At 39.2% G+C, this 20,574-nt stretch overlaps 1 protein-coding gene across 1 annotated transcript; it reads right to left on the bottom strand.

Annotated features, from left to right (window-relative positions):
- Positions 1–4,204: 4,204 nt before the first annotated feature.
- Positions 4,205–17,827, bottom strand: HSPA13 (heat shock protein family A (Hsp70) member 13). The gene is made up of 5 exons (XM_055128328.1): positions 17,760–17,827; positions 15,821–16,161; positions 12,299–12,512; positions 9,977–10,144; positions 4,205–7,291 (listed from the first exon to the last, which is right to left on the bottom strand). The coding sequence occupies exons 1-5, from the start codon at positions 17,782–17,784 to the stop codon at positions 6,624–6,626; spliced, it is 1,416 nt and encodes a 471-aa protein (XP_054984303.1). The 5' UTR covers positions 17,785–17,827; the 3' UTR covers positions 4,205–6,623.
- Positions 17,828–20,574: the final 2,747 nt, after the last annotated feature.

Consider the following 20,574-nt stretch of genomic DNA (forward strand, 5'->3'; position numbering starts at 1 on the left):
AAAAAAAAAACACATGCTTTTTACACTCAGGATTGGCTCCCTTTTGGGCTGGGCTTTAGAGAGCAATCTCTGGCTAGCTAATAAAGGCCCCTTGATTTGAGACAAAATTCTGACTCTGTGGGGGCATTTTTCGGGTGCCTTGGGCGTTCGTCTTTCACGCGGCTGACCCGAGTTCGATTCCTTCGCCCCTCTCGGAGAGCCCGGCAAGCTACCGAGAGTATCGAGCCTGAGCGGCAGAGCCTGGCAAGCTACCCGTGCGTATTGGATATGCCAAAAACAGTAACAATAAGTCTCTCAATGAGAGACGTTACTGGTGCCCGATCAAACAAATCAATGAGCAATAGGATTACAGCCTATAACATGTATAAATATACACAACTTTTTTATATTTTCATTTATTTAATGTTTTATATTTTTTGACACTGTGGTTTACAAACTGTTAAGGTTTCATGCATAAAACATTCTAACGCCGCATTCTCAAACATTATGTCTGTTTCCTTCAATGAGTGACCCAGTGTCCCCCACCCAATCTATTCCAATTACTCCTATACCTGTGGTAAGCCTTCTGCTGAAGACCAATTCTGTTTCTTTTGCCTTTGTGCATTTATCCCTTTATTATGTTCCTTTCTATCTCACACATGAGATCATTCTGTGTATATGAAGTTTCTGATCTGGATAAGTATGAATATTATTCCTAAACTATTGCTTATCCATGGAGCTGTATTGTTTCTTTAAATATAAGTGGTAGTATAGCTAGATACTCCTGGTGAAGTGTTCACATCACTGACTCACTGAATTATTTATACCATCTTTTTTTTTCTGCCTGTAGCCTCAATCTGCTGTGAATCTTAAGGAAGCTCCCTTATCTGTGACTTCTTTGACCTTGCTTCAATATTCTTTGTATTTTGTTGTTCTGATTATGTTTGGAATATTACTTGTGTCTCTTTTGGCTGCAACCCTTCGGGCTTCTTGAATCTGGGTACATGCAGCTATAAAATCTGGGACCATTTTTGTTCTGCTTTCTGAGTGATGGCTATTCACCTCTTTTCTTTCTGGAATTCCTGATTCTGAGGCTATACTTCTTGTTCTGATAATTAATATCCCTTACATAATCTTCAATTTCTTTAATCTCTTTTCTATTGTTTTTTCCTCCTTGCTGGAGTTTGTTGGGTGTGCTGATTCACTTTTCATCTTCATCCATACTGCTTCTAAGACATGTTGTATCCCTTAGTTCCTTGACCTTTATTTGAACAATTTCATTTTTCCATCGAGTCTCTCTTCAGTTTCCTCTGTTCAAATGTCACTTTCAGGTCACTAAGTCTCACGATGATAGTTGTCCTAAAGATTTCTTCATGCATATTAGTGGTCATGACCCCGGGAATCCTGCTGGAGGTTTGTTTTCCTCGTTGACACTCAAGTTTTGTTTTCCTTGTGCTCTGTTAAGTAATAGCAGGTGCTAGGCTGGACAGATGCCAGATTGGGCCTGGAACCTTTGCTGTGCCAATGTCCAGGTTTTCATAGTAGAGAGTAGTTGGGGGGGGGAGCCAAGGCTACAGTAAAGCCCTCATGATTTCCGGCAGGGCTTTGAGTAAGTTAGGTGGAAGTTAGGTTTGGGAGACCAGGCAGTGAGTTGGTGCTGGTGAGGGTGGGCAGAGCCGAAGCTCATCTCGCTGTGGTTCAAAACCAAAACCCTAAAACAAAGCCAGAATACAATGCACCCCCTTCTCCCCACAAGCACCCAAAAAAAGACAAAACAAAAACAAAAGCACAGATGAGGGTCTGGTCAGACAGGCCCTCAGGGCTGGCCCACTTTTATAATCTTTAAACTTGAGATCTGTGGACATTATGTAGCAGTGTAAGAATTGAAAAAAGGCACAATGGTATTGCATTATGGGATGGCGGATTTTACACACTGGGGTTAAACATGTACTACACTTGAAGGATTGCTACCTATTAACTGTATAATTTGGGGAGTTATCTGACTAGTCCTTTTTTTTCTGAAAACGCAAAATACAGTATTAGAATTATTAGTAAAACAAAATATCATTACATCTTTTTTCTGTTAGGCACTTTTATTTTTAACAATTTAGTCCAAAACTGGACTGGAGAGGTAGTGCAGCGGGTAGGGCATTTGTCTTGCACGCAGCTGACCCCGGTTCGATTCCTCTGCCTCTCTCGGAGAGCCCGGCATGCTACCGAGAGTATCCCGCCCGCATGGCAGAGCCTGGCAAGCTACCCTCGGCATATTCGATATGCCAAAAACGGTAACAAGCCTCACAATAGAGACATTACTGGTGCCCACTCAAGCAAATCAATGAGCAATGGGATGACAGTAATATAGTGACACAGTCCAAAACTTGGTAGTTTAGGTAAAAAATGTACCATGTTTCTATGCATGAGGTATCAGGAAACCAGATGATTTTGATGTCTCACAGATTAAACTCCAAGGGTGGCTGCATCGTCTGAACTAATGAGGGGAGTAGAGTTTTTGCTCCTTTTTTTTTTAAATGTAAGAGTACTGCTATTTATTCAGCCATTGATTAAGCTGATTGGATTGGCATGAACTCCATATCACTTTTATTCAGAACATTCATTTTACTTTTAATTACTTTTTTAAAATCACCAAAGCTACTTCAGAGCTGTAAGTTGGAACCGTCAGCTGAGATACCTATTTATCTACGTGTTGCCGTTGATCTTTCACTCTCATCCCCATCCATATTCACTACAAGAGCCCAATCTAAACTTTATGGCATGAGAATGTCCCTAAGAGACCAGCTTTTTTCTTTTTTTTAAATTTTTTATTCTTTTTTAGAATCGCCATGTGGAAAGTTACAAAGCTTTCAGGTTTAAGTCTCAGTTATACAATGCTCGAACACCAATCCCTTCACCAGTGCACATATTCCACCACCAAGAATCACAGTATACCTCCGCCCTCCCCCCCACCTTCCCAGCCCCCCACCCCACATGTGTAACTGGTAAATTTCACTTTACTTTCACTTTGATTACATTCAATATTTCAACAAAAAATTCACTATTATTGATTTGGAGTTTCTCCCCCCTAAAGTCGATCTGCTGAAAAGAAAGCATTTGATAATTTGTTTTCCATTGCTGAGAATGAAGAGATATGAGGTCAAGAGGGCGCACTAGCAGCAGCAGGGTTTGGATTTCTGTATTTTAGTAACTAAGTCCAGAGAAATATCTGTCAGAAATCACAACATTGTAAGCTTGTACCTCTCAGCTACTTTATATTCCACATGAGTGCAATCTTTCTATGTCTGTCTCTTTCATTCTGACTCATTTCACTCAGCATACTTTCCACGTTGATCCACTTATATGCAAATTTCATGACTTCATGTTTTCTGACAGCTACGTAGTATTCCATTGTGTAGATATACCAGAGTTTCTTTAGCCAATCATCTGTTTTCGGGCACTCTGGTTTTTTCCATATTGTGGCTATTGTAAACAGTGCGGCAATGAACATGGAAATGCAGATGTCATCTCTACTATACCGTTTTGCCTCTCCAGGATATATTCCCAGGAGTGGTACTGCTGGGTGAGACCAGCTTTTTTCTAATTCACCTTTCAAAGTGACATCACAAACACTTCTATCATATTGTTATTACTAGTAAGTGATCAAACCTTACCCCAATTCAAGGCAAAGCTATGTAATCAGAATAGACCAGATACTTAAAAGATATCTACAAACGGAGCTGTATATTTAGTAATTACATATTGCAATATCACTGTACTTACTCATATACTGAATCTCAAAAAAGTGGCTAGAGAAATCAAAAGAACCACGAAAGTCAATTATGTCATCTACATTAATCAAATGACTTTAAAACAAAAAATGTATATATATGTATTTTTTTTCTGTCCAAAGAATACAAATCTTATTAAGAAATCATATCAACTAACGGATTATAAGCATCTATTGGGTAGGATCACTTATTAAAAGTTTAAATTATTTTAGGTCTTGTTTCCATTTAAGTCAGGAATCATGAGTTGGTATTCCAAATTCTGGATACAGGACTTGCCACTTCTAAATTAGGGAAGTAAACAGAAAAGAATACAAGCAATCTTAAATAGAAAGCAGGGAATGAAGCAACAGTTGCTGAAATTACATGCCATGAGCAATTAGATCGGTACCAAAATGAACTTGGCTTAGTTGAATGGAAAATAAAACACAGTTTAAAAAACAAACTGCAAAATGGTATTTATTTACATTAAAATATGAATCACACACAGGTTTAATAGGCACAATCTGTTATGAACAATAACTATTATCTTCAGTACAAGTATAACACAGGAGCAACTTAGTGAGTGGTTTAAATGAAAACAGTACCAAAACATTCCTGATATAAAATAAATTACTCATTTACATATTCTAATCATGACTGTTTGTTTGAAAAGTTATATACTTAAAAATCACTAGATATGCAGCCAAAATGTATTCTTTTATGAAAGATGTCTTCAGATTTTGTAAAAAATCCCTATCAAGGTTTTTATATTTTTAATGAACTCCACTGACTTCAAAACTATATATAGCTTCCTAAAATAAGATTGAAGACAGACATTACTTCATATTTAAAAAGCTATACACTAGAGAATATGCTAAACTATTGCCCACAAATTCCAACACTGTTGTTCTACTTTTCACCAATTTAAATTTCAATATTATGTATAAGATTAGCTGCCATTTTGCAATCTTTCCTTTAAAAGGTGTTAAGAGATTGTCCAGAATGATCTCATATATTTTTAAAATTCAAGCTTTTTAAAAGGTAAAATAAATGTTTTAGGTATCAGCTAATACTAAATCTGGAAATTTTGATAAATTGGACTTTCCTCTTAAAGATCTTAAAAATATTTTAAATTGTTTCTATTAAAGATTTATGCAAAGTCCATTTGAGTATTTTCATAATGCAGTGAAGGATCATCTTTGGCATTTCTCCATTAGTACTGAAGTGTCAACATCATATGTATTTGTTTACTACTATAGACATCACTGTACAAAGATGTATTTGATTAAACTTAGGTTTTAATTTTACAGCAATTTCATTACTAAGAAAAATATTAACATTCAGGTGAAATATTTCAGAGTTCTTGAAATAAGTTTTCAGTGATAAAAATTCAAGATTCTTTCAAATTCAATAATGAATAAGGCAGACATATTTTACACTAACCAAAGTATTGACCAGAATATACCTCTACTAAGGAAAAAAAAACTTCAGATAAGATGGATATCACAGAAATAGAATGGCTATCTTTCTTTCTTGGTCCTTTTTCCTAAAAGAAAATAAACAAGACCAAGACAAACTGCTATAAATGCTGATTTGTGAAATCATTCCCATATTATTTCACATTAGAGTCCAGATTGCTTTCAGTATTCAAGAATTTTTTAATTTTCATTGACATCAGCCTTAAGGCTGAAAACACTCCAAATGTGACGATCCTTAAATGATAGTCCTCAAAAGAGTCTTAGTCAACACATTTCCCCCATTTAAAACCAAACATGGGGAAATAACATAGAAAAGGTGAATCAAATATGATCTAACAGCACAAACGCAAGGTAAATCTTTTTCTTTTCGTTTTCTTTTTTGGTGGTGTTGGGGGCAGGGGGCATCACAGGAGGTGGTGTGCAGGGCTTACTCAGGGATCGATCACTTCTGGTTGTGCTCAGGGAACCATATTGGGTGCAGGGGATCCACTGGGTATCATTTTTGAACCCTGGTCCAATGCATGCAGGGCAAATGTCCTGCCCATTATACTATCACCCCAACCTCACAAGGCAAATTTGAAAATAAAAATATAAAACAAATACTGGAGCTTACCACTGCTATTTATCAAAGGTCTTAGGTAATGGCTTGTGACATTAACACATTTTAAAAATGTGCCTGCTAATTCCTTAGTTTTCTAACAAGGCAGAAATAAGGAAATTCAAGTAGCAAATGAGAAACAGCAGATGAAAAAACTCAATTATATTCTGGGTATTTCTACTATTCATATTAAAATATCAGAATAGAATTGGTATTTCAGAAACAAACTGATCCAATTTGTCAACTGGTTCAGCATTTAAAAAAACTGCAAATTACGTGAATAGAGCATATTAGGGGATATTTGTAAATTCAAATTTATTACGACAGTTAACAATTATTATATACATAACTACATTAATACTGCTATGTGCCAGTCAATATAAACATTCGACAACACTGTCTCTTCAAGTATAGCTCAAATTAAGTTATATGTGATAATCCAGAAAATTAAATTACCAGCTCCTACTAATACAATTTAGTAAGAACTGGGAAATCTATATTTGGCATTAGGTAATGTTTACAAAATATAAATTTTTAAGTGCATATGGTTTTAGCTACATCCAAAATCTGAAATATATAGCCACCCATGGTTTTTATTTCAACTCCAGAGTATTTGTTGGAATGAAATCTCTCCAAACACAATTAAAACCAATCCTGCTATATTCAATCTTAAAAGCAAATACAAAACTTTCATATATCTAAATGTTGCCCTTTGCAAATAACTATTTTCTAGACACTTTTTTGAGGTGGTCTGTGAAGAAGAAAAAAATAATCACAACAGTATCATAAATAATCACTCCCCACAATTCAGTTGAAGTTGGTCTTTTGCAGATGCTTATTGGGAATTTCTAAAGCACTGACTTGGAGAGGCCAGGAGCCTCCATCAATCCCTGCCTGGATAGCCACTCCAGTCACCACTGCCAGGTCAGGGTCCACAGAAGTATTAGGATCCTTCCCAAAGAACTCCTGAATGACTTGGCGGATTCGAGGAATACGAGTCGAGCCCCCAACCAATACCACCTCATCGATCTCACTCTTTTCCAAGTGGCCTTCTTTCAAAACTTGCTGAATGGGCACAAGTATTTTCTGGAATAGATCTTCATTAAGGGTATCAAAGAGCTGCCGTGATATTTCTGTTTTGAATAAAACGTGATTTTCTCCACTTTTCTTGTCATTAAGGTCAGTTCCAAACACACCTTTTCCATGGTGACCGTCGGCTGGGGAAAGTCTGTCATGTTGCAGTCCAGTGTCACTATTCTGAGGTCCCTTGGTTGCCTCTTCCTCCACAGTTAGTAATACTGATAGCTGAGCAGATGGTTGAAGAGTCAGATTTAATTTGACCATTTCTACAGCTTGTCTTAATCTGTGGATTTCTTCTTTCTTAGAAGGCAAGAAGCCATATGTTTGATGGATCTGCTTATATAAGTACTGAAGCAATCTCTGATTGAAGTCCTGTCCTCCAAGTTTATTGTTTCCTAAGTTAAAGAAAAGTTTGTTATATTTCTGTATGTATGTAGTATGCATGTACAAATAATAATATTCAGGAATAACAAATACCTTATTTATTTATTTATTTATTTATTTATTTATTTATTTGCTTTTTGGGTCACACCCGGCAATGCACAGGGGTTACTCCTGGCTTTGCACTCAGGAATTACTCCTGGTGGTGCTCGGGGGACCACATGGGATGCTAGGTCGGCTGCGTGCAAAGCAAACGCCCTACCCACTATGCTATCGCTCCAGCCCCAACAAATACCTTATTTAATGTTATTAATATTTTATTCCTACAAAAGCCGATTAAAAATAATAACAATTTTAACTGAATATGTAACTTTAAGAAATACTAAGACTCGGGGGCTGGAGTGATAGCACAACCGGTAGGGCGTTTGTCTTGCACGAGGCCGACCCAGGTTCAATTCCCAGCATCCCATATGGTCCCGTGAGCACTGTAGAGGTAATTCCTGAGTGTAGAGCCAGAAGTGACCCCTGTGCATTGCCGAATGTGACCCAAAAAGCCCCCCCCAAAAAAAAGAAAAAAAAGAAATACTGAAACTCAAGGCCAAAACTTTTAAATAATGATAGCATTCCTTAATTATATTAATTACATATTAATCTTCTGAAAATAAGAAATCAAGAACATAGATTGGCTTTTAGTTAGCAACTTAATAAAACAAAACAAAATGTGATTATTCTCAACAGAAAAAAAATATTAAATTAAAACAGCACGATAAGCATTTTATTCTGTTAAAATTACCCTTTTGCTGGCATGATTAAGAGTTTAAAGTAGTAGAAAACATGATTTCACAGGTAAAAGAATATATTCTAAAGAAAACAACCTATAACTTAACTATGTAGTTGAACAGTTCACAACAAGCTGAATTCTTTAAATTAAAAGTCTTCATAGGGGCTGGAGCGATAGAGCAGCGGGTAGGGTGTTTGCCTTGCACACAGCTGACTCAGGTTCAATTCCCATCATCCCATATGGTTCAATTCACATCATCCCATATGCCCCCCCACACCCCTTCCAGCCATGAGTAATTCCTTAGTGCAAAGCTGGGAGTGACTCCTGAGTATTGCCAGGTATGACCCCAAAAGAAAAAAAATCATCATCATCATCATCCCATTGAATGTCGATTTTCTCGAGCAGTCTGAGTAATGTCTCCATTCGTCCTCGTCCTGAGATTTCAGCAGCCTCTCTACTCATCCTTCCCAACGGTGCTGCTTTGGAGGATCTTTCAGGGTCAGGGGAATGAGACCCATCATTGTTACTGGTTTGGCCATATGAATACACCACAGGGAGCTTGCCAGGTTCTCCCATGCGGAGAATATAAAATATAAGAGAATATAATCTCCTATGAAACAAGTCTAAGAGCTAATTATAACTGAGATTCTATTATCAGCAGGAAAGGCAAAAGTTTTTTAAAAATGTGAAAATGGATGGAGAACTGACATCAATATATGTTAGCAGGCATTCTTCCTCCCTCTTATCCTACCCTCCCCCACACACACACATGCAAAAAAATTACTTCCTTTGCTTAAGATCCAACCTCCAAAAGAACTAAATTGCAATGTGGGAGATATCTGAATACAGGCAGTACACAACTTTAGTGTCAAATTTGTTGTGTTTCTGAGGGTACAGTTTTTGTTTGTCAAAGTGCTGGGATCAAACTCAGGATACCACACATGTGAGGCATGCACTTTATAATGCTGTGCCAGATCCCTGGCCTTTAAATTATCTGTGAAGTAGAATTCCATAATGTGTGTGATTTACTTTAACTTACTCCGGGAAGGGAAATGAAGCAAGTAAGGCAAAATATTAACAGTGACTAATCTAAAACTAATGAAGACAAGTCACTAGAGTTTCATTACCTTTCCTTCTAAAGTACCAGACAGATCTTAGAAGATTAAAGAGCAAAATCTTTCAGGATGTCCTTGGAGAAGCTTGAGCTTTGGGATCAAGTCAACATGAAAACAAAAACTGCAAATCTATATTCAATGGAAAGTAATCTTCATAAAAATTTAAAATGCGAAAAGCCTGTAACTTTCTACAGAATACTATTCGAGTCTCTTAAAGTATTTATTTTGTGAAAAAGGTTATCAAATGAAATAATCTGATCACTCTTCATTTTAAAGAATTCTTTTCCGTTTGTTCCCATCTTCATTGACATGAAAAGTTTGGGCTTGGTGAGCTAAATCTGGCAGTGACTGACTTGACTTACAAGAAAGGGAGTCTAGGGGTTGGAGTGATAGCACAGTGGGTAGGGCGTTTGCCTTGCACATGGCCAACCCGGGTTCGATTCCCTGCATCCCATATAGTCCCCTGGGTACCACCAGGAGTAATTCCTGAGTGCATAAGCCAGGAGTAACCCCAAAAAGTAAAAAAAGAAAGAAAGAAAGAAAGAAAGAAAGAAAGAAAGAAAGAAAGAAAGAAAGAAAGAAAGAAAGAAAGAAAGAAAGAAAGAAAGAAAGAAAGAAAGAAAGAAAGAAAGCGAGTCTAGCCATGTAGTTTTTTTCTATAAAATCATGCAATTTTGGCATTAAAAAAAACCACACACATAAGTTACCAAAAGAAGTTAATACTACAAATTTTCTCTCAAAGAACAGTTCATATATATCATGCATGTTCATGGGCTGGAAGCTTCAACTTTCCCTTGTCTTACCAGACATTGCTCGAGTCAGAAACATTCCTCCTTGTTTATTCAGCAGTGACACATCTAGTGTTCCTCCACCCAAATCTATCACCAAGACATGAAAGACATCAACCTTGTGGAGACCATAGGCCATAGCGGCTGCGGTAGGTTCATTTATCACCCTTAAGATCTTCAGTCCTATAAGATTAACAGGATGGAAGAAAAATAAAAGTGAGAGGATCCTACTAAGAAACTTCTGTAGCCAGAGAGCAATGTCAATGGACTATGTGCGTGCTTTGCACAGTTCAATCTCTGATGCCGAGTAACCACTCCACAGCACCTAGCCAGGACTAGCTTCTCCTCCAAATTCCATACCATTTAACCTGTATCATGCTCTTATCTTAAATAACATAAATACTACATAAAAATTGAAAAAAGAAAGAACAGCTGAAACAATGAGAACAGACAGAAGTCTTCTAAATAGGTATCATTTAAAGTATTCTAAATGATTACAGAGTAAAAGCCATCATTCAATGGAATATGTCACTAAATATAAAATCTCCCAGCCTCTTTTAATTTCATAATTTACTTGGAAGCAGTACTGTCTGTTGGCCCGTTTTTCATTGATTTTGCTTGAGCGGGCACCAGTAACGTCTCCATTGTGAGACTTGTTATTGATTTTGGCATACTGAATATACCACGCATAGCTTGTCAAGCTCTGCTGTGCGGGTAGGATATTCTCAGTAGCTCGCCAGGTATTAGAACAATAAAACTTTAATCACATGTACAAATACAAATTTCTGAAGAAACTAGATAAGTTTATTTCCTTTAAAAATGTTTTTCTAGGGGACTGAGTGGTAAGAGTACAGCAGGTAGGTCACTTGCCTTGCATGCAGATGAACTAGGTTTGATCCCCAGAGCCTCATATGGTTCCCCATGCCCTGCCAGGTGTAATCCCTGAGTGCAGTGCCAGGTATAGATCCTGAGCACCACTAGTGTGACCCAAAAACCAAAATCAAAAACAAAAACAAAAAAACCCAAAAAACAAAACCACCCTGCTCCCAATGACTTTCTAATAGAAACAGATGAATAAACAGAAACTTACAAAAGGAACAAATAAAAGATTCTAAACGTAAGATCCTCAAATGTAATTCACACTTCCTTGATCAAATTCCTTCAGATTTGACTATAATGCCATATTTAAGTTATGGTTTGAAAAATAAGAGCAATAGGGCTGATGCAACAGCACAGCGGGTAGGGAGTTTGCCTTGCTCGTGGCTGACCAGGAATCGATTCCCTGCATCCCATATGGTCTCCCGAGCACCAACAGGACTAATTCCTGAGTACACGAGTCAGGAATAATCCCTGTGAAATGCAGGGTATGACCCAAAAAGAAAAACAAACAAACAAACAAACAAAAAAACAGCAGGGGGGAGGGGGGCTTTTAGTGTACAAATACTAAATAATTTAGAGACAATAATACCTTTCCCCTTCCCTATGGAACTTTATCAACTTTCTGTTCTCCAGTCACACTGGTCACTTCCAGCACATTTCCACTGTTTGGCAGCTACACAGACCTCTTTCTCTGAAATCTACTTCCTCTTTTTAATCAGCTTAATCACTTCCTTGAAATGCACTTTGGTTTCATCCTTTTCAACAATGCCTATCCTGCCACTCTTTAAATCCTGAAAGTTCTGACTCCATCAGTACCAGTAATCTTTCAACATTTTTTATCCTGCTCTTTTGAAACAATAGGCTATTTTTCTATTATGTGTTGTATCTTGGTATTGAAGCAGGGCTGATTTTGCCCCTGGGGGACATCTAGCAATAGAAGGGGACAAAGAACTGTGACTGTTCAGAGGGCAACAACCGACTACCATCTTAGTGAGGAGAAGTGGGGATGCTGTTATATAATAAATATATATAACACTCAGATCAGTTTCCTATACAAAGAACTATCATCTCTGAAATGTCAAAAATGTAAAAGAGTGCCCACATAATAACTGAATTTATTTTCTTTTCTCTTTCAGTAGAATATAAAGTTCTATGGGAATAAGAATTCATATGTATTGTTTACAAAGGCATTATTAATTGAAAGGTAACACATTAATTCTCCCTCACCTCATTAAAAACACCTTATATGAGGTGAATATACACCTCATAATTTAAAGATAGTTTAGGAGAAAAATATTCATTTCTAAGACATCCATATTTTCTCAGTTTGTGGTATGCCTATGTAATTCATTATCATTTCTAATTTTGCACAAGGGATGCACCTTACTTTACAGAACGTTTTTCAACCTAAGAGAACTGTAGGAAAAAAGACAGTTCAGGCGAAGCCTGTTGAATTACCTGCAAGGTTGGCAGCTTCAATTGTTGCATTTCTCTGTTTTAGATCAAATTCTGCTGGTACAGAGATAACAGCATTGATAACTGGCATTCCAAGATATTCTTCTGCCATTTCCTTTAATTTCAATAACAGTCTAGACCCAACATATTCTGGGGAAACGGTGATGGTCTCATTACTTGTCACAGAAAACTCAACCAGCCCATTTTTGTTTAAAACCTGTAAATTGAATTTTACAAAAATATATGAATGTGCATATACATACATGTGTGTGTATATATAATTGTATACATACCTACTGAACTCATAAAAAATACTCTTACCTTAAGCAGGATATTTGTAATGTGAAAGATACATGTATTAAGATTAGAAGTTAAATATTATAAATTATACTTTAAAATGTATTAATGACATTTTTTTCAAATAATAGGAAAATAATGAAGTTCTTCATGAAATGAAAATTAGAATAGCACTCTTGATTTTTAATTTCAACTGAAAGACAAATGAGAAATGTAAGCACTGTAGCACTTTCTCCCGTTGTTCATCTATTTGCTCGAGCAGGCACCAGTAATGTCTCTATTGTGAGACTGGTTACTGTTTTTGGCATATCGAATACTCCACGGGTAGCTTGTCAGGTTCTGCCGTGTGGGCAGGATACTCTTGGTAGCTTGACAGGCTCTCCAAGAGGGACGGATAATCGAACCCTGGTCAGCCTCATGCAAGGCAAACACCCTACCCACTGTACTATTGCTCCAGTCCATGAGAAATGTAAGAAGGATCATTAAATCCTACACGTCTTAAGATCTTTTTTCTCTTAAATCTTGCTTCCAAATATGATAACTAAAAATTATTCTAGAACACCTTAACAAGAATTATTTTATTTCATTGTTCTTATTCATGAACTAAATATTCATTTATTTTTTCCATAAAACCATGTATTATGAATTTGCTCATTATCCCTGCCAATATGGCTATGCATTTAAAAGACAAAGCAATTTCCTAAACATATCATCGTAGTTGCATCAACAGATTGTTTAGTATCAATCGTAAGAATCTATTTTGAAAATTGTGAGAAAAAAACGACTGAAAGAAACTTTAAGAACTCCTTCTCCCACCCATTCTAGACTACTACTACACTGAGTTTCAATCAAGAAGACCTGACCATCCAGAAATGTGTTTCTATCTGGGAAACACTAAATCATGCTTATAGATAACACTTAAAAAAGGTTCAGAGGACCAGTATTAGCCTGCAAGCTCACCTAACAGGCCCTAAATAAAAGAGGACAAATAAAAAGGGATAGACCAATACTATGAAGACATTAATGACTAAGGAAAATTAAAATGTCAGGAAACATTTTTAATTCTGACCTAAGAAATAAAAAAGAATACATAAATAAGATACCATCTTTTCACTTTTCTATTGGCAAAGATTAAGAATTACTAGTAAAGATATAGCAACTATTTGGGCTGGAGAAATAGTACAGTGGGGAGACTTCCGTTGTACGCAGCTCACCTGGGTACACTCCCCAGCACTGCATATGGCCCCGTGACCCCCCAGGCCCCCAGGAGTGATCCCTAAGCACGGCCAGATGTTGCCCCCAAACAAAAAATAAAATGGGCTTCATTAGTCTTGCTGCTACCAAGAAAATGTCAAGATTGCAGAACAAAAAATATTAAGGCCCTAAATCCTGAAAAGCACTGTGGAATCAGTAGTTAACTTGCAATATAATTGCCATACTAAAGATTACCTCAGTTGAAACAGAGGCTCTTAAGACCACAATGAAATAGAACTGAGAATTTAGAAAGACTTTCAGGTATATAAACAACATGTGACAATGGAGCAAAGTCCAAAGTGGGGCAAGGAAAAGCCTCTTCCACAAACAGTGCTGGGAAAATCGGCATTCACATTTAAAAAAACTTGAATTCAGAAACCTCTCTTATCTCACACCATGCCCAAAAGTCAATTCAAAATGAATTAAAGCCTGAATCCATTTATATTTGGAAAACACTGGAAGAACCCTTAATGACACCGAATCCAGAGTTATTTTTTAATGACTCAATGCCAAGAAAACAAACAAAAAAACTAAATGGGACTACTTCAAATTAAGCAGTTCCTGCACTGCAAAACAAACAATGGCCAGAATAAAATGACGCTGCACAGACTGGGAGAAAATATTTGTTCATCACTCATATGACAAAGGGTTCATTCATATCTAAGATATTTAAAGTATTTGTAGAACTTAAGAACTAAAAAATCAAGCCCATCAAAAATTGGGGCCAATGTTTCATTAAAGATGACATACCAATGGGAATAGGTAGATGGGGAAAAAAAAATGCCCTCCATCATGTAATATCAGAGAAATGCAAATCAAAACAAAGAGACACCACCTCCGGTGAAACGGCACGTATCAAAAAGAACAAAAGTGTTGGAGTGATTCTTGGTGGTGGAATATGTGCACTGGTGAAGGGATGGGTGTTTGAGTATTGTATAACTGAGACTTTAACCTGAAAGCTTTGTAACTTTCCACATGGTGAATCAATAAAAGAATTAAAAAACACACACACACACACACACACAAAAAAAAAAAAAAACAAAGACCATGAAAGTACCATAAATAAAACTAAATAAAATAAAATAAAAAAAAAGTGTTGGAGTGAACATGGGCAAAAATACAGCCACAATTCACTGCTCGTGGGAATGTTGAATGGTTCCACTCTGGAGAAAACAAAATGGACACTTCTCAAAAACCTCAGACTTGAGCTTCCACATGGCCCAGCAATTTTATTTCTTAGGCTCTACCCCAAGGGCCCAAAAACGCTATTTCAAAAAGACATTTGTATCCTATGTTCATTGCAGCATTATTCACATTAACCAAGAGCTGGAAACCACCCAAATGTCCATACAAGGATAGGGAAGTGGATAATGAAACAGGGTATACACAGTGGAACACAACTTAACTATGGGGCTGGAGAGATAGCACAGTGGGTAGGGTGTTTGCCTTGCGTGAGGCTGACACAGGATCAATTCCCAGCATCCCATATGGTTCCTTGAGCACCACCAGGGGTAATTCCTGAGTGCAGAGCAAGGAGTGACCCCTGTACATCGCTGGGTGTGACGCAAAAAAGAAAAAAAAAAAAAGAGAACAAAAAAAAACAAAAGAGAACTATAAGAAAAAATAAAATCATGCAATTTGCCACTATCTAGGTGGAACTATAGGGTATTATGCTGCGTGAAGTCAGACAGAAGAAAGGCACAGATCCCGAACATTTCATTTATCGTATACAAAAAAGCATAGGATGGGAATAACCAAACCGCTAAAGCTGCAGAACTGAACTAACCAAGGGCAGGAGAGATGAGACAATGTGAGAGGAAAGGACATTGGTGGAAGGTGTGATGTTGGAATGTTATATGCATGACACCCTAACATGAACAGTGTTGTAAATCAGTGCTCCAAATAAAAATAATCAGTATGAATTAAAAAAGCATACAATGGTTTGTAAAAAGAAATATTTATTTGATCATTTACCTTAAAAGGGTATCTGCCAATTTCGGCCTCCAGTTCTTCTGGGGTAAAAATCTTGCCTATGAATCTTTTGGCATCGTATATTGTGTTTTGTGGATTTGAATCTGCCAGCTCTAAGCTGTCATACCCCACATATACATCACTGTCCGTAAAGGATACCATGCTGGGTATGCTGCTATGCCCATTTTCATCGGGAATAACCTTTACTTTTCCTGTGCCAGGATAAAATACCCCAACAGAACAGTAGGTGGTACCAAGGTCAATGCCAATCACTTTAGGGGTAGGCAATGGTAAATACTGTTGTGCCAAATAGCCAGCCAATAGGAGAGTCAAAACAGCTGATCCTGAAATACAAGCAAATTAAAAGATGTCTTATCAAACTAGTACAATCATGCCACTATACAAGAGTCCCTTTAATATCCATCTTTAAAACAAGACAAAAAAAAAACACAATCAAATTTTATTCTTTTATAGAAATAACGATCAGACTCCTAGAATAACTTTCATAAACTGATCTTAAAACCAAGGGAAGAAACAACAAAACCATAAATAAAAACCACAGGGCTGTACTTGTGTGTGTGTGCTTCATTTCTACATGAAAGAAGTGAAAACCACTTCTGAAGCAGCTGTGGCTGATGCTGAAAGAGTCATTCATCCATAGAAAAGTCTTGATAAAATTCATTAAGGAATGAACTGACACTATTTGTAACATATTAAAAACAAACTTATTAAAATCCCCACAGCAAAATCTGTGACTGCGCAGAAGCTCTTGATCCTTTCATCTTTTTCCCATTGAAGAAAATCAAACGGAGAAACTTGATAAAATGATCTTTTAAAATCTGCTTAAATATTATACTTCAAAATATGCCAGCATATTCCACTATTTTTCAGTATTTAAGTGTGAAGTAGAAGGCTGGAGCGATAGTACGGTGGGTAGGGCGCCTGACTTGCATGCAACCGACCCGGGTTCGATACCCAGCATCCCAGATAGTCCCCCCAAGCACCGCCAGGAGTAACTCCTGGGTGCAGAGCCAGGAGGAATCCTTGAGTATCGCCCGGTGTGACCCCAACAAAAGCAAAAAAAAAAAAGTCAACTAGGGGAATACTTCTTGGGAAGGTAATGGTTAGGAAATGAAAAACATAAAAAGGGCAACAAAAATGAAAGTTCCTTGAAGACTGACTTTACTCTCATACCCCTGAACCAGACGGAGTCCTGCAAACAGCAGATGATCCACCCCCACCAAAAAAAAAAATAAAAATTAGTCAATGACAATCATGAATGATGCCTTAAGACCTGTAAGTACTAGTAAAGATACTTCTTTGTGACGCATCACAGCAGGAAAAATGTTTATCTGGGTCGCAAAGGGCTGCGTTATGCACCCCTCTGCAGCCACCTGTGTTTGCGGCGGGCACACATGATCCAGAGCCGCCAACGTGTTGTCCCGGGCACGGTTCTACCCCAGTCCCGTGCGACGGCAACACGATCATCGGGAGATCGCGGGTCAACCCCAATTCCCTTGCTCCTCGGGGTGAAATTTCAAAACCATTTCACTCCTCGCGCGAGCGGAGGCGCGGTCTCGAGGCCCCCAAATCCAACCGCCGCCGCGGGACCCTCGGAACCCCGAGGGCTGGACCTCAACTCCACCCGGTTCCGAACCCACTGTGGGCAGGAAGCACCTCGGCCCGGGTCCGCGGCGAAGCGGGTCCGAAGGCGAAGCAACACCGCAGAGCGCAGCCCGCCTGCCTCAGGCCGGCCTCCCGCGGCCGGCGACCACCCCCCACCCCAACTCTGGGGTCCCGAAGAGGCGACCCCCAACTCTTGAGTCGCCTTTCTTGGCCAGCTTGAATACACACTCCAGGAGATGCAGCTACCGCCCTCAGACTACGCTCCCCCTGAACCCCCCCCCAATGCCGCCGCCGAAGTCTCCCCTCAGTCACAGACCTAAGATCGTCATCTCTCCGGCCATCACAGTCCCACCGCGGCGGCTGACGATGACTGTCCTAGACACGAGGGGCCGCCTCCGCCGCTGATTGGCAGCCCCGCTGCCTTCTGGGAAATGTAGTTCTCCGGCTTTCGGGATCGCGGCGGAAGTTGCGGCTCCGGCCCCGAATCGGGACTTCATTGACCAGGAGGCCGCGGGGCGGCGCGCGGCCTGTCTCACGCTGTCGCGGACGGCGGATTGATTCGCCCTCAGACGCACGGGGAGCCCAGCCAATCAGGCTGAGGTGGAAGAGAGCGCCCAAGAGGATTGGTCTTTCCAGTCAGACCCCCAAACAGCCGCGAGCCTATTGGAGGCGAAGACCGTCCGCCCCTTTCGGCCTCGCCGCCGCTTTGCTTTCTGGGAACTGTAGTTTCTGGTCTTTCCGCTGTCGCCGAGGAAAAGCCGGGATTGTTGGGTAGTTTGTCAGGGTGCTCTTTCTTCCGAGTTCTGCCCCGGCTTCCAGCCTTTATTTCCATGTTTAAAGTGTGCTTCTGCGTCGGGGGTCAAGATTTTAGATGAGGGCCTGAGCAATACTATAGCCGATAGGGCGTTTGCCTTGCACACGGTGGACCCGGGTTCGATCCCCGGCATCCCGTATGGTCCCCCAGCATTGCCAGGCGTGATTGCTGAGTGCAGAGCCAGGAGTAACCTCTGAGCATCGCTAGGTGTGACCCAAAAAGCAAAAAGAAAAAAAAAAAACCACCTAAATGAAGATCCCTTGGTACACCCCTTCCCTTCCGTCTCTGTCCCCTAGAAGGACACTAGCTGCAGAGTGGGCGCAGAGAGAGACCTGAACCGGCCCTCTGCATGCCCCAGAGCCATCAGTCCTCTGCTTTTGTTTAGGGGTGGTGTGGGGGGGGGTGGGGGGGGTGAGAAATAAATTTAAGCAATTTTAGCTCAGTGCAGTTTATCCAAGAGAATAGGGACACATTTTCTCTCTGGTTATTAAGGATCCTCAAAATAAAACAAAAAACCGAACACCTTCCCTCCCACCGCCCCATGCCAGCCCCTTTAACTTTCTCTTGAATTAAATAACTTGCAGCAAGAATTGCACCCGCAGAGAAGTGCTGTAACATGTGATGGAATTTCAGATGCTTGAGAAATTTGGGGTGAGGGAGGTGTTCCCTAGTTTGTAGCCAATTTTTCATGTTTCTTGATCACTGTAACTTTGATTCTAGAGAACTGAAATCTCTTTCCTAATCTCAGATATAAGTCAGACAATCCTTTTGATACACAGATCAGCCTGCTGGGGGAATACGAACACTGGCTCTTTAGCTTATTTTTAAATGTATATGAGTGTTGATAGTTATGGAAGCAGAATTATGGCTAATAATAAATGGTTACAGTGTTTTATTTTGTCTTTTCAAAGCCTTTCAGAAATTAACCTGTAAAATTTAGTGTGTTAGCATTCCTAATTTTCGAATTTGGAATCATAACTCAAAACACAGTTTATAAATATTGGATATATAGGCATTATAAGAAGCATTTATTGACTAGTCATAGGATTAGCCAGGAGAGACAAAACAAAACGCACGAAGGTAATTTATTATGGCATGCAGTGTATACACAACAGGAACACAGGTCAGAGAAAGAATTGAACAGAGACTATCATTTAATCCTTAAAAGAAAACTTCATAAAACAGAATATGTTTAATCAATATCTGGAGACAAAGGGAGCCCAATACTAAGTTAACAGGCAATAGTATGAAGCAATGGACTGGAGGTATCAGAGAGGTGAGACTGGAAAAGTAAACCAAATCCGAGTTCATCCTGTTGTGCAGGCATTTGTTTGTCATTCACACTTCCACTCAACTCTCTTTCCTTGATCATTGGATCCTGATTTTTTTTTCAAGCAATAGATAGAGATATATTATTTGGGGGAAAAAGGCATGAAACCTAGGGGGAGAACGGGAAGTTGAAACTATGCAAGTTGTTCTAGTTTTCTAAGTTAATTGGCAACCACACAGTCAAATGTTTTAAAATAATACAATCATTTTTCAATTAGGTGAGAAACCTGGAACAGGTGTTACTGGATTAAATCAAGTTGATACAAGTGCATTTTCTTTGCAGGGATTTTAGGGGAGAGTTGTTTCTCATTTTGAATCCTAAATTCATGTGCTTGCCTGTCTACAGTTTTTGATACCTGTAATTTGGGAGTGTTTACTGTAGACTGCATTCGGAGATGTTCATTCCATCGAGAGCAAATGGAGCTTCAGGGACCAGTTGATTTTTCATGAACATCCTCTTGTTTAGATTCAGCTGCAATCCTACCTTTTCACACTAGTGGTCGAAGTCGGCCAGCATTTGTCCCACTTGGCTAATGTTTGGTGTTATGAAAACGATGTCATCAGCAAAGAAGTGGAGGTGGTGTAATTGCCAACCACCTATCTTCACTCCCATTCCTTCCCATTCCAGTTGTCGCATGATGTTCTCGAGGGTGGCACTGAAGAGTTTCAGTGAGATGGTATCACCCTGCTACACCCCTCTCTTTACATCAGTGATCACTTCCTTGTAGAATGGTGAGATCCTGGTGGTGAATCCACAATACAGCTCAAGAAGGATTTTGATATACTGAGTTTGAACGCCCTGTTTGGCTAGGGCTTCAATGACTGCCTCAGTCTCAACATGTGTACCTGGGTTGAGAAATCAACATGAGGAACGACTTGGTGCCAGAACTGCGCAGGAGGAAGAGAGCAGCATGGAATGCATTCAACAGCGTCCAAGAAGTGGTTAAGAGAATGAAGAACCTCTGACTCCCGGCACACCTTTTCGATT

The sequence above is a fragment of the Sorex araneus genome, chromosome 2 (assembly GCF_027595985.1).
Source record: "Sorex araneus isolate mSorAra2 chromosome 2, mSorAra2.pri, whole genome shotgun sequence".
Taxonomy (NCBI): domain Eukaryota; kingdom Metazoa; phylum Chordata; class Mammalia; order Eulipotyphla; family Soricidae; genus Sorex; species Sorex araneus.

Excerpts from the sequence above, each read along its gene's own strand:
- HSPA13 (XM_055128328.1), bottom strand. The coding sequence starts at position 17,784 with ATGGCCGGAGAGATGACGATCTTAG. Across the intron at positions 12,513-15,820 it reads TTGGCAGATACCCTTTTAAG|GTTTTAAACAAAAATGGGCT; the intron begins GTAAATGATCAA and ends TTCAATTTACAG. Across the intron at positions 7,292-9,976 it reads TCTGACTCGAGCAATGTCTG|GAAACAATAAACTTGGAGGA; the intron begins GTAAGACAAGGG and ends TCTTTAACTTAG.